Below are 13,845 nucleotides of genomic sequence, written 5' to 3'. Positions count from 1 at the left end.
CCTGGGAAGATCCCACATGCCGTGGAGCAACTAAGCCTGTGCGCCACGACTACTGAGCCTGAGCTCTAGAGCCCGCAAGCCACAACTACTGAGCCCACGTGCCACAACTACTGAAGCCTGAATGCCTAGAGCCCGTGCTCCACAAGAGAAGCCACGACAATGAGAAGCCTGCGCACCGCAACGAAGAGTAGCCCCCGCTCACCGCAACTAAAGAAAGCCCGCACGCAGCAACAAAGACCTAACACAGCCAAAAATAAATTAATTAATTAATTAAAAAAAAAAAAAGTCACTCCTTAATTTACCTCTTTTGTAAATTCCAATTTGAGGTGTTTTCTTACTTGGGAGGACACTTGTAACTGCATCTCACCCCTCAAGCTGGTGGCACCGGCAGCGGAAGACAGTGCCCTCTGCTGAGTGGGACCTGCCAGGCAGGGGTGCCAGGGGCACAGAAATCACATCTTTCATCCCCGGCTCCCTCTTCCCTCCCCTGCACACCGTCACGCCAGATCATGTCCCCATGGAATCTGGTTGCGTCACTCTCCTTGCAACCAGAGCCCCAGAACTCCTGTGTGTTCAAGGCCTGGGGTCAAGGACTTAATTTGTTCCATGAATCTGCAAGGGTCGTGTTCAGGAGCCCAGGAAGTCCAGTCCCTATGCTCTGCAGAGGAGGAAACCGAGGCCCAGGGAGGGGTCAGAGGGTTGCCATGAGGACATCCTGTCGTAAAGGAGAGGGCTGATGGCAGAAGCATCTTTCTGACCAGGCAGGGACAGTGGTGATTGATGAGACTGCTACCTGGGAGAGTGGAGGCTCTGGGTGGTCCCTCCTGTGGGGCACAGAGCCCCATGTGTGGCTAGCTCTTCAGAAGTGGCTTCAGGAATGTGGCCTCCCATTTGGGGGAGGGGGCAGCGGAGAGGGTCTATGGCCAGTCAGTCAGTCGCCCCCCCCCCTCCAGCTGGCCAAACAGAGTTGGGGGGAGGGCTGTCAGGTTGCCCAGAAGGGCTGCGGCAGAAAAAGATAAAGGACAGGCAGACCTGGGTGGTTTCAGTGGCCTGGCCCTCAGAGGTCCAGGATGAGAGTTCATTATCTGCTCTAGCGCCTCAGAAGTTGTGTCTTGTCCCTGGAGATTAAAAGGGGCACATGTTCCTGCTTCTAAGGGAACAACCCCTCCCCCAAGCTGCCTATCCAGGATTAAGAGTAAGAGGGATTAATGAGGCCCTGGCTTAACCCAGTGGCTACTTCAAACACTTGGCATCTTGATTCCACATGGTACAACTCAAGATCAATTCCCACCGGCTCTGCAGAGAATCTCTGCCATCCCTTCATATGCCAGGCACACTACGGGGACCCTTTTTCTGCTCTCTCTCTGCTTCAAGAGGAAAGCAAACCTGAGAAAGATCCTGTGGGGGATACATGCAGGGGGAGGTGCAGCCTCCTGAGGATGAGAGAAGAAACTCAGGAAGATAGATGAGGCGGGCCAGAGAGACCCCACAAGTTAACTATGTTGAAACCAGTTGCCACATCTGTAAAATGGGGATACAAAACGTCTTGAGGCTGTTGAGAGATCAAAGGATAAAGTGCATAGCAGGATGCCTGGAAGAGTCAGCCCTGAGGACCAGTTCCCTCCCCCTCCCTCAAATCCAGGGGTTTCCCACCACTCTACCAGGGTCCGGTAATTCCGAGAAACCACATGGTGTTCTGCTTTTCTGCCCAGGGCACAGCCACCTGACTACGTATCCCAGCAGCGAGTTAGGGGCAAGGGGCTGGGTTGGGGAAGCCAGACGGAGAAGTCGACCAGGACCACGGGTGAGGGGGAGGCAGACCTTGGAACAACAGGCTGCTCCCAAAGAATGAAAACAAGCCCCACCCCAGCCAGGAATGGCTCCATTCAGGAGGGACCCAGAGGGCCAGAACCCCCCTGGGGAGTTTCTGTTGGAGGGGGGGTGGGGCAGAGAGCAGAGAAAGGCAGGTCGGAGGTAGAGAGGAAGTTTCCACATCTCCCTCTGAAAAGCCCCACAGAAGCTCAGGCCTGGGGACCTGGCAGGCATGGGGGCCAGCCCCACAGCTCAGGATACTCCAAAGCCAGCTGCCCCAGTCTCACTTGCACAGGCCTTTCCCCAGCAACCGTACTCATAGGGAGCACAGGAGCCCTTAAAGGCCAGAGGCAAAGGTGCCTGCCATTAAGAGAACAAACGTGTATAATGAGAGTGCCTACCGTGGACCGGGCTGCCCACACCCAGGCCTCGCCAGCTTCCATGCTGTTTGGCAAAACCTGCCCATCCTGCTTGTTGGGACAAATTCCTGGGCAGGCGGCACAGCCTGCAGGTAAGACGTGTGAGAGCTGGAAGAACAGCACCCTAGCTGTGCTCTTCCCCTGGAAGCAGTAACACCAAGAGCAGGCCGGGTCGGCGGCACCTTTCGGAGGCTCTTCCAGGTGTGTCTGGGAAGGAAGGAGAGGCCGAGCTTCCCAGGAGCTGCCTTCTGGGCCCACCCCTCACCTCCGATTCCCAGCACATGGGGGAAGCCTTCGCCAGCCTGGTTCTGCTTGGAAGCAGCTTCCACTGGCTTCTGCCTGACACACGGTCAAAGGACAAGTGAAATCTGAGAAGCAGATTCAGGGAGGCATCTGTCCTCCCCTCAGGACAAGGGGCCCAAAGAGGAGATGGGAAGGGGACTCGGAGCCCAACTCACCGGAAGGGGTCTCTGGAGGTGAAGTAAGCCTGGACGGACAAGTAACTCCCCATCTTCTTCCCACATCAGATACACAAGCTCAGCTGCAAACCCGTCTGGGAGGGCCTCTAGCCGGCAGACGGCCACCATGACAGGCCCGGGGCTCCGGCGCACCGCTGGCTGTGGGCTGGCTGCCTGGCTCACCTCTCCCTCTGGAGGGGCCGGAGAGGTGTGAGCGCTCCGGGGCCCTTGCTCCCCAGCAGAGACCCGCAGGGGCTCATGGCTGGGATGCTGCCCCCCAGTTCTTGGAGGCTGGATGGCCCCTCAGGACTCGGAAGAAGCACCTCTCTGCGGAGGCTACACACACAAGGATTCTTGGGCAGGGGCCGGTGACTAGCCAGGAAAGAGGCGCTGCTGTCAAGTTAGCCTTCTTCTCCAGCCCCACCCCTGCCGGGGGAGGGAGGGAGGAAGGGGAGGGGCTCCGCGCGGAACGAGGTGTGTGGTTGGAGCAGCTATTAGGAAACAGACCTTGCAGGCAAGGGGTGGAGCTGAGCTGGAGGGAGGCTGCAGGCTGGCGCTGCAGACAATAACCAGGACTGGCTGGGTGTCCGTCCCTGAGCTCGGGGAAGGGCAGGGCAGGAGAGGGGGTGAGCACATCTGCCCCAAGTGTCCCCTACCTGAAGAGCTGCCCAAAGGACGGTAACTCTGCTCAGAGGTGAAGAAAAGCACAGGAGACCAGCTCCAGGCCAAGCCACACCCCCTAAAGGGGGAGGCCCCTCTGGCAGGAGAGGTTGGTCCAGAGACCCAGGTCCAGAGAGCTGCCCTCTGGGCTGGCATCTACTTGGTGCTGGCACTAGGGTCCCCATTCATTCCTTCCCTCTGCCTGGCCTGGAAACTGCCACTCCACTTCTGGGCAGAGCTGCACTGCGGATGAGGAAACAAGGCCCATGGTGTTAACTGACGCCTGCTGTTTCTCTGTGCGGCAAGACACTCTCTTATTTCTTTGACATGGGAGTTATCTCCACGGTATACACAAAGAAAGTGAGGTACAGAGAGATTAGGTAACTTACCCGAGGCCAAAAAACTAGTCAGTGGCAGGGCTGGGATTTAAATGCAGACTCATGTGACTCTAGAGCTGGAGGTCTCAGCCTTGAGCTTCATTCTGCCTCTTCAAGGGGAAAGATCTCTTTCAAAGCCCTCCTGCAAGTAGGAGGAGCACAGAGCCTGGAGCCCAGGTCACCTGTCCCCTCTCTCTCTGTTTCTTTCTTTCATTCATTCATTCCTAGAATGCCAGCCATCGGCCTCAGCAGGCAGTGGTGCTTCTTCCACGGTGTCCATGGTAACCAGGCTTCTCAAACTGAAAAACAGGGCACGATGGAGGACAAGGCCCACGGTGTCTGTGGGGATGATTGGCCAAGTATCTGGAGTGGGGCCTGCCTGAAGAGCCCCAGCTTCAGGACTGACCAAACGAGGGCCCACCACTGGGAGAGCCCCCAGAAGACGTAGGCACATCCAGACCTCATTGCTGGACTTGAGGGAGCGACACCAGCTCTCTCCCACCAGGCGCACACCTCTCCACTGAAGTCACCCTATCACTGTGACAGGAAAGCCTGTGGCGAAGGTGGTGGCTGGGTGTCAAGGGAGCCTTTTCCCATTCCTCTACTGACTGGGCACAGGGATAACAACGAGTGTGATAATAGAGGGTGTTTGCACCCTGTTATAAGCTAGCATTTATCAAGACTTAGGACGTTCCAGGCCCTGTGTTAAGTGCTCTGCATCTGTTATCTATCATACTTAAATGGCCAATCTACAGGGTAGATGTTATCACCCCCATTTAACAGATGATGGAACTGAGGTTTTGAATGGTTGTGTCACTAGCCTGAAGGCACACAGCTGGTAAGTGGGGGAGCTGGGCTTCAAATCCAGTAAGAGCCGGGGTTGGGACACTTTTTCTGTAAAGGGCCAGACAGCAAACATTTTAGGCTTTGCAGGCCTACACAAATACAGACTCTGTCACTGCAGCACAAAAGTGGCCATATATAAAATGTAAACAAACGGATGTGGCTCTGTTCCAATAAAACTTTATTTATGGACACTGAAATTTGAATTTCATGTTACTTTCATGTGCCACAAAATATTCTTTTGCTTTCCCCCCTCAACCACTTAAAAATGTAAAAATCACAGGCCATACAAAAACAGGCGGTGGGCTAGTCTGCTGACCACTGCTCCACAGAGAGCACACTCAACCACACCGTTTCCGGCCTCTAATCATGAAGACCAGCCTTTGGCATTATTGCAGAACTCAGCCACGTCTATCTCCTGCCACACAGACCCCACACTCCAGCCCCAGAGGCAGCCAGCAGGCAGTGAGCACTGGAAGAGCGCTCACCCTCACTCACCCTGTCCCAAGCCCTATGCGCAGCACTTACAAGCATAAGTGAATTTTAACCCACACCAGCTGGTAGTCCTGTGATCTCCCCCTTTTTACAGAGGAAGGAACAGAGGTACAGAGAGTTTAAATCCCTTGCCTGAGGTCACTCAGTTGTACACGTGAGAGGTGAAGCCAGGATTTGAACCCAGGCTGTCGAACCTGAGCTCTACCATTGCTATGCTGGAGCCCAGCCTGGGCCCGCAGCCAGACTGTCTGGGTTTGAATACGACAAGGCACTGCACATAAGCCCTTGGCACAGAGTCTGGAACACATTAAGGGTTGATAAATGTTAGCTGCTAATATCATTAAGACTATTGTTACTACATCTATGGGCTAGCTATGTGGCCTTCAGCAAGTAGCTGCCTCTGTCTCAGCCTTGGTGAGGTCTCTAAATAGCTGCCAGCTTCAATGTTTTTCAGCCCTATGAGGTTGCAGAGGGCTCCTTGTTTTCCTTGGGTCTCAAGTTGAGTTTAAACCTCTTGAGCTGGCCCTGAGGGGATCAGGATCCTTGCCTGGGGGCCACACAAGAGCCACAGAGGAGGTGGGGCAGAGTGGAAGGGTAGGGGGAACAACACACAGGATACCGAAAGGCCGGCCCAGCTGAGAGCTGGGAGCTCTCTTTCTTCCAGAGACAGAGCCAACTATTTCTCACCAAAAATCTATTATGTTCCCCTGTAATTCGATCAGGCAAGAAGGGGGCCCCGAATTAAGTCTGGAACTAGCAAATTATTTTCTAATTGCACCCTCTGATTTCCAACTGATGAACAGAGTGCGGATGGAAGAAAATGCAAGCCACAAAGAGACGGGGCCAGGGAGCCCATGAGCATAACTCCTCTTGACATTTCACACAGCTCTGCTGTTCCAGCGGCGGCGGGTGCAGTGAGTCGGTGTCTAGGAATGCGAGCAGGAGGCTGCAGGCGCTCTCCATCCCCCCTACTCCCCTCACAAAGGACTCAGTGGGTGGGTGGGTGTGTGGGGAACTAGTGTAAGGACCTCTCAATGCCATAAAACTGCCTCCCCCTGGAAGAGGTGCAGCCGCCTCCCCCAGTGCTGACCTGAAGCGGAGGCCCCTCCAAGGTGGAGTCCACTTGACCCCCATAAATCCAGACCGCAGGAGGAACCATGAAGGACGCGAAACCACCAGACGTGAGAAGCCGCTGGCCGATCAGACCCAAGCGTGTGGCTCCTCAGGGCCAACTTCAAAGGGCTCCAACCCCCCCAGAACTGGGAGGCGGGAGGTCACAATGGAGGCTGTACTTCCACCCCCTGCCCCTGGATACTGGTTCTGGGTGGAAAGCTGCTCTTCTAGGTACCAGAGCAGCTGGCACAGGATTCAGAGGCTGCGGCTGCCAGAGGCAACTGCAGGGATCCTTGGACTGGCAGTGACGGACGGGATAAGATGGCAGGGGAGGTACTAATCTCCTGCACATTTCACAAGTTGGAAACCTGGCGGAGAGCCCAGCAAACCGACTCCTCGGAACCAGCTGAGACACTGGGCTTCAAGGCGGCTGCGAGGCTGGCAAGGACAGCCTTCAGGGCCAGTGGCCCCAAGTGAGTGCTCTGGGGAGCAGTGGTGAATGAATGAATCATCCCAACCTCTTCTCAGAAGGCAGCTCTGGTCGGATAACCTGAAGCCCAAGGAACTGTGTCCGTGTGGGGCCCTCTACTGGCCGGGAGGACTCCATCCAGGGACGGGAGCTCGGGGACCTTGGAAGGGGAGCGGCGTCATCCCCATCTGCTGTTTTTCTTGCCTCTGCTCCCCCTCAATTCCAGCTCACTTTCCATACTACAGCAGCAGTCAGATGAGGGTCCCAGCAAGTCTACTGCTAGAAATTTTGCCCAGAGAAATATTCCTACAAACGTGCCAAGACCTGTGTCCAGCATGGTTTCATGCTGAAAGATGAGGAACAATCCATGTGTCCATCAGCAGGGGTGGGCTACATGCAATCTCACTTCCATGTGACAGAATACTACGCAGATGTTAAAAATAATGAGGTAGGGGCCTCCCTGGTGGCACAGTGGTTAAGAATCCGCCTGCCAATGCAGGGGATATGGGTTCAAGCCCTGGTCCGGGAAGATCCCACATGCTGTGGAGCAACTAAGCCCATGCGCCACAACTACTGAGCCTGCGCTCTAGAGCCCACAAGCCACAACTACTGAGCCCATGTGCCACAACTACTGAAGCCCGCACCTAGAGCCTGTGCTCCACAACAACAGAAGTCACTGCAATGAGAAGCCCACACACCGCAACAAAGAGTAGCCCCCGCTCACCACAACTAGAGAAAGCCCGCATTCAGCAACGAAGACCCAACGCAGCCAAAAAATAAATAAATTAATATTTAAAAAAATAATAATAATAATGAGGTAGACCCTAGGGTCCTGAAACAGAAACTGTCCTGGGTAAGGAATTACGTGAAAAATCCAGGCATCAGAGAGAGTGTACAGTATGATCCCACCGTTTCAAAAGTCTATGCGCGTAATCCTTAGAGACCACCTGGCGGACTCTACCATGTGGCTGTCGGTTTCTCTTCAGGGTAGTGAGACAAGCAGCACGGAGGAAACAGCATTCATTTTCTACCTTTTGATACTGCTTACATTTTTTCTTACACTTAAGTGCTGCTTTTTAAAATGATAAATGGACAAAAACAAACAGAAGTCCTGGGACCTCCCTGGTGGTCCAGTGATTAAGAATCCACCTTCCGGGCTTCTCTGGTGGTGCAGTGGTTAAGAATCTGCCTGCCAATGCAAGGGACATGGGTTCGAGCCCTGGCCCAGGAAGATCCCACATGCCGCAGAGCAACTAAGCCCATGCGCCACAACTACTGAGGCTGAGCTCTAGAGCCCGCAAGTCACAACTACTGAGCCCACTTGCCATAACTACGAAGCCTGCGTGCCTAGAGCCCGTGCTCCGCAACAAGAGAAGCCACAACAATAAGAAGCCCGTGCAACGCAACGAAGAGTAGCCCCTGCTCACCACAACTAGAGAAAGCCCGCGCACAGCAACAAAGAGAAAAAAAAAAAAAAAGCAAACAAAAAGAATCCACCTTCCAATGCAGGGGATACGGGTTCGATCCCTGGTCAGGGAACTAAGATCCCACATGCCGCGGGGCAACTAAGCTTGTGCACCGCAACTACTGAGCCCGTGAACTCTGGAGCCCGTGCACCACACCTAGAGAAGCCCGTGAACCGCAACTAGAGAAGCCAGCTCGCCGCAATGAAGAGAAACCCACGTGCCACAACAAAGACCCAGCACAGCCAAAAAAAAAAAAAGTCCCATGGTTTAGAGTAAACACCTCCTCATGTGTTTTTCCTAGTGCTCCTGTCCAGAGGCAAAGCCTGCTTGGGTGCCCTGCACTCGGGACCCCCAGGGCTGTCTCTCCGGCTTCCCTCCTGGGGTCACCACTCTGGCCACCTCCTGCCCCACTCTACTTCCTGACCCGGCCACGTAGGCTCTCCCTGGGCAGTCCCCAAGCCTTTGCTCCCTTAGCTCCTGCAGCCTCCTCCACCTCCAGCTGGTGACTGTCTCCTCCTTTTTTTTTTTTTTAATTAATTAATTTATTTTTGGCTGTGTTGGGTCTTCATTGCTGCACGCAGGCTTTCTCTAGTTGCGGTGAGTGGGGGCTACTCTTCGTTGCGGTGTGCGGGCTTCTCATTGCGGTAGCTTCTCGTTGCAGAGCATGGGCTCAGCAGTTGTGGCTCGCGGGCTCTAGAGCACAGGCTCAGTAGTTGTGGCGCATAGGCTTAGTTGCTCCACGGCATGTGGGATCTTCCCGGACCAGGGCTCAAACTCGTGTCCCTATATTGGCAGGCGATTCTTAACCACTGCGCCACCAGGGAAGCCTCTGTCTCCTCCTTTTTCCAGGCCCACCTCCAAAAGAGCACTCAGTGTCCTCTGGAAAGGGTTTCCTTGACGCATCCCCAAGCACATCACACACAGGAGGGGCTCGGAGCCCGTACCTGTCTACCTCCAGATCGAATACATGAGGCCCACACCAGGCCCACACCTGACATTTGCAGATGCCTAGTAAATGATTCAGGACCCCCATTACGAGCAACTTCTAGAGTGGTGATAACTAAGGTTTACAATGCGTTTTCAATTTACAAAGGGCTTTTATGCTCATCATCCAGGTTAGTCCCTGCAACAACCTCGAAAGGAGTACGTACAGCACAGACAGGGCAAGGGAAGCCGAGGGATGTTAGGTAATCCATCCAAGGTTACTGCGGGGAGGTGCAGGACTGAGATTAAAAGCCAGGTTTGCTGACCTCTAATCCCATGCCCCTTCCTCAACGGGAACCCTAATGAGGCATTCAGGAATCCAGCCTCTCCAACACCTACCCAGGGCCCCAAAGTGCTGGGTATGCTGAACTCCTCCATCTGATTTCTCTAGATTTTCTGCCCACATTCTTATTGTCAGGATATCATGAAAGCAAATGCCTTGTGGAAATCAAGAGGGTCTCGTGACCAACAACCCAGTGAAAACATGAAGTCAGGTCTAACAAGCCATGACTGATCCACCATTGCTGAATCCTCGCGATCAGCCCCCTTCCTAAATGCTCACTGTCCACCTATTCCATCATCTGCAAAATTCCACAGAATTCCACCAGAATTTGTCCACAAAATCTCATTCAGAATTCTGTGAAAGAGTCAAGTCAGAAGAATTCTAAGTTCACTTTTTCCAGGATCTCCTTTTTTCCTCCTTTTTGAAAACTGGGCCAGTTAGCGACCTCCATTCTTATTTCACTATTAGATCCCCAACGCCTGGTACACGGCAGGTATGGAACAAACTATACTTGGGGTATTACCCCATCTCCATGGTTTCTCAAAAGTAACTAACTGTTGCTGTGTCAATAAGGTCTCCCCGCTTTTTCTTCCTTCAAAATATTAGGAAATAATTTTTCCAGTCTGAAAATCTAAACACATTTCATGTGACTGGGTACCCTCATACATCTTGGGCTTTCTACACTCCCTTCCGAGTTTCAAGGGACTGGACTATATCTCTAAGGTTCTCTCCAGATTTCCAGGATACCTGATTAAGCTGGATGCCAAGGACTGTCTTTTGCCCCGTGTTTGTTAACACGACACCACGTTCCAGAAGTCGTGGACACTTGGCTCCCTTTCTGTAAAACACTGACCGAGTTCTATGAGCCCCGCACTGGGGTGGGCTTGTTCTCATACACTTTCATTTAATTCTCATAACCCTGTGAGGTTGGGATGTCATCTCCTTGTTATGTATGAAGAACTGAAGTCCAAAGAGACGGTCATTCAAGGTTACAGGTCTAGGAATTGGCAGAGCTGGGATTTATCCCAAGACTTTGGATTCCAGGTCCAAGACACTAAAGTTGCCTCAAATAACTATTTTATACTTGCTATTTGATTTACAGTGGTGTTTTTAAGTTTGGTCGAAAGAACTGCGGCATCGGACACCCCTGGGCAGCTTGTTGAAAGTGATGATTCCTGGACCTACCCCAGGCTGATATAATAATAATTGCTGAGAGCGAGCCCAAGTATTGCATTTTATAGAAGCCCCGGTGTTTCTGATGCAGACTGAAAGCTGAAACCACCGCTTTCCTCTTTCCTGTGTGCTCTTCCACTTGATTCCACTCTACTCTCACACGAACCCTGAGAAGCAGGCAGCACAAATCACTAGCATCTCCTTGTTACAAATGAGGAAATGACTGCAAGGCAGCTTGTTCATCTTCTTATTCTGGATGCAGCTTAAGTACAGAAATGTTTGGTGGTTGACATTCTGTACAGCCTTGGCTTGCTGGGGACTTCCACCCTCCTGGCGCTGTTCTTACTCATGTGTAACACACAGTAGCTGCCTCTGTCTTTTCCTCACTGACACCGCAGTGTTGCTCAAGGTACAGTGGGAAAAGGTGACTCCAGAATATAGGGTCTTCTCATGAAAAGGCAGCCTTTGCAACTGAAACAAGTTAACAAAACAAAACGCAAGGGCTGACAAAAACAAAAACAGCTGGTGCTGCTGCAAGAGTCAGCGCTACTGATGGGAGCAGAGTGGGGCACCCTCTGTTCTAACCAGGATCACCACCGGGCCGCCTCAGCGAGGCAGGACCAGAAGATGACTGACACGTAGAAGAAAACCACCCTAATTCAAACCTGGCTTGAGGTACTGGGAGGTTTTTCCTGGTAATGGAGAGGAGTGTGGAGACAGAGATCTTGTTAGCACGCTTCCAGCACTGCCCAAGCGAGGAGGGATTCTAGCCCTTGCGGGAAAACTACAAGGCAAATTAGCACAGTGGGCTGGGCAGTGCAGAAGGCATGCCATCCCTCAAGGCTGCAGCATTGCTGGTTTTAGACTCCAGAATGACATTTATAGACAGAGGTCTTATTCTATGCCCCCATTTCAGAAGAAGAGCTCTTGCCTGGGAGAATACTGCAGAACAAAGATATGGGGATGATGTGCACTGGACGGGCTTTATCCAAGTGTCAAAAGAGAAAGATGGTTGTTCGATAAAAACATGATTCGCCCAACAAGCACTGAGTGCCCGCTGCGTTCTTGGCACTCTGCCGAGCTCTGGGAAACAAAGATGAACTGGATGTGGCTCCAAACTCAGATAATTTCATACTCCGAGAGTGATGTTAGACGTGTAAACAGATACTGACAGGGCCACGACTGAGGTTATACAAGGAGAGTAACAAAGAGAGAGAAAAAGGCTCCTCTGATTGGTGGGGAGGAGTGTGGGTGCATTCGGGGAGGCTCCTCCACAGAGGACTGGCTGCATCGGCTGAGTCTAACAGGCTGATCGCCAGGCAGACAAGAGGCATTCCAGCTGAAGGAACAACATGTGCAAAAGCACTGAGGCGGAACAGGGGAAGGTCCATCCGCTGCAGCGCAGGGCGCATGTGAAGAGCGAGCAGAGGGGAGGCTGGGATGGGGGAAGAGGGCACGGCAGACCACCAAGAGCCAGGTCACCCACAGGTGGTGAGGAGTTATCAGAGGTATTTAAGCAAGCAAAGGCTCCCAATGAAGAAAACACAAAGCCTGAAACACCACAGAGAGCGCTGGTCCTTAGCTGCCAGTTCCTCTCCCTGAACGGGCATTTGTCTCAAGTCCACAGCTGGCTGTGTGTACGTCCACTGAAGCCTGCTGGCCAACTAGTGTTCACTAACAGCAGACCAGGGCTTCATCCTCAGACCACGTCTCCACCGAGGTGGTCCTTTTAACACCTGAGATTTGCCTGCATGAGCTGTAGAAGAACAGGGTCGCAACCCCTTGTAGATAATTATCCACTGTTGCTCTGTAACACTAATATTAGAAAACTGAATGTTTAACATTCAGTGTCAAATGCTGTGTTTACACATTCTTCCCCTGACTGCATGGGGTTTGGATACCTTGACAAATCTCCGGGAAATGTCTGGCAGAGAAGACCTGAAAATCTAACCTGGCTGACAACAAACTTGCTGTGTGATCTAAGGCAAGCCATTAAACATCTCTGGGCTTCCATTTCTTCCTCTGTAAGAGGAAGGAGTTAGGTGAGCAAAACATTCTACACCAGTAGGTCAATGCTGAAGGGCTGTGGTCAGAGAAACGCTGACTGGCTGAACACCCAGAGACCTCTCCAAGGCTAGGGTCACCTTGGTGAATCCAGGACCTTAATTCAGGCCTCATTTTTGACCTTTTAGGTCCAGGAACAGGACTTCATAGTATCCAGAGAGGTGCAGACATTCTAGGATGTGTCTATCCTAACCATTTATTAACCTCTGTCCATTTATGAATTGGCACTTGAAATCAGAACACCACATCCCCTGTACAGGTGCTGCTCCCTGATCCTTCCTGTCATCAAGAATCCCAGGAAGCCGAGTTAGGCATCAGAAGGCTGCACTGTGAGCATGGACTTAAAATACAGGGAAATGAGGAGCCATGGAGAGAAATTTCGTTCTGGCAGCCATGAGCTAGCCAAACCAGCCCCGCCTACAACAAAGAACGCCCTTCTGGTGACTAAACCCAGATTCAGTATCTCTATGTGGACATACTTCTAGTTTTGCCTGACTTTTCACTTACTGTTTCACTGTTGGCCACTCATTATTCTACTGGTTTTTAAACTAATTTTTAATTGAAAAAAAATCATTACTTCTTTAGATATGTAATAATCACCAATTCACGTACTATTCAGCCCTGGCAGACACTGGGCTCCCTGGGAGCTACTAACAAATGGCTAACAGTGATGGGCACTCACTCTGCAAGCCCTGGTCCCACCAGGGCCACGCATGGCTTCACTCACTCACCCCTCACGATAACATGATGAGGCAGGCACTAGGCTACTTTCTCCATTTCATAGATGAGGCAACAAAGCACAGAAAGGGTAAGTAACTTGCCCAAGGTGCACAACTAATAAATGGCAGGACCAGGATTCGAACTCAAGCAATCTGGTTCTAGAGTCTTTCTTAACTACCACACAATACTGCTCTTGTTACACACAGATCCAACTAGTTTAACTCCCAGAGGACAAACTTCATTTCCAAGTTCTTGGGGAATTGCCAAACCATCCACCCCCTCCCTGCCATAAATCACCCACAAGTAAAAGATACTTTTTTTCCCCCACTTTATACTCAGTGGGCATCTTTAGCTAATGCCACCCTTCAAAGATTTCTAAAAATTTGAAAAACAAATAAATTAAAAAACTTGCGATTAGAACTGGGATTTGTCAGATTTCAGGACAGTTCGTAACTAGTTTGGGCCATAGTTGAACATTTCTCTTTCTCTCTCCAGGGCTTGCTCCTGTC

General features: G+C 52.0%; 1 protein-coding gene across 4 annotated transcripts in view; it reads right to left on the bottom strand.

Annotated features, from left to right (window-relative positions):
• Positions 1–13,845, bottom strand: part of LIMK2 (LIM domain kinase 2) — a 54,336-nt gene that overhangs the window by 21,605 nt on the left and 18,886 nt on the right. The window contains exons 2-4 of one of the 4 annotated variants that reach the window (XM_061169701.1): positions 3,739–4,025; positions 2,690–2,880; positions 2,214–2,438 (exon numbers count right to left, since the gene is read on the bottom strand). The exons of 1 other annotated variant lie outside the window; for it this stretch is intronic. In XM_061169701.1, coding sequence (XP_061025684.1) covers positions 2,214–2,438; positions 2,690–2,742 — 278 coding nt within the window. In that variant the 5' untranslated portion in view covers positions 2,743–2,880; positions 3,739–4,025. Of the gene's footprint in view, positions 1–2,213; positions 2,439–2,689; positions 3,068–3,738; positions 4,026–13,845 lie in introns of those variants that run through there. 2 more of the 4 variants (XM_061169704.1, XM_061169703.1) reach the window with 2 other exon arrangements.

This window comes from Eubalaena glacialis, chromosome 15 (assembly GCF_028564815.1).
Source record: "Eubalaena glacialis isolate mEubGla1 chromosome 15, mEubGla1.1.hap2.+ XY, whole genome shotgun sequence".
NCBI classification, from domain to species: domain Eukaryota; kingdom Metazoa; phylum Chordata; class Mammalia; order Artiodactyla; family Balaenidae; genus Eubalaena; species Eubalaena glacialis.
This window is presented reverse-complemented; position numbering and strand designations above follow the sequence as displayed.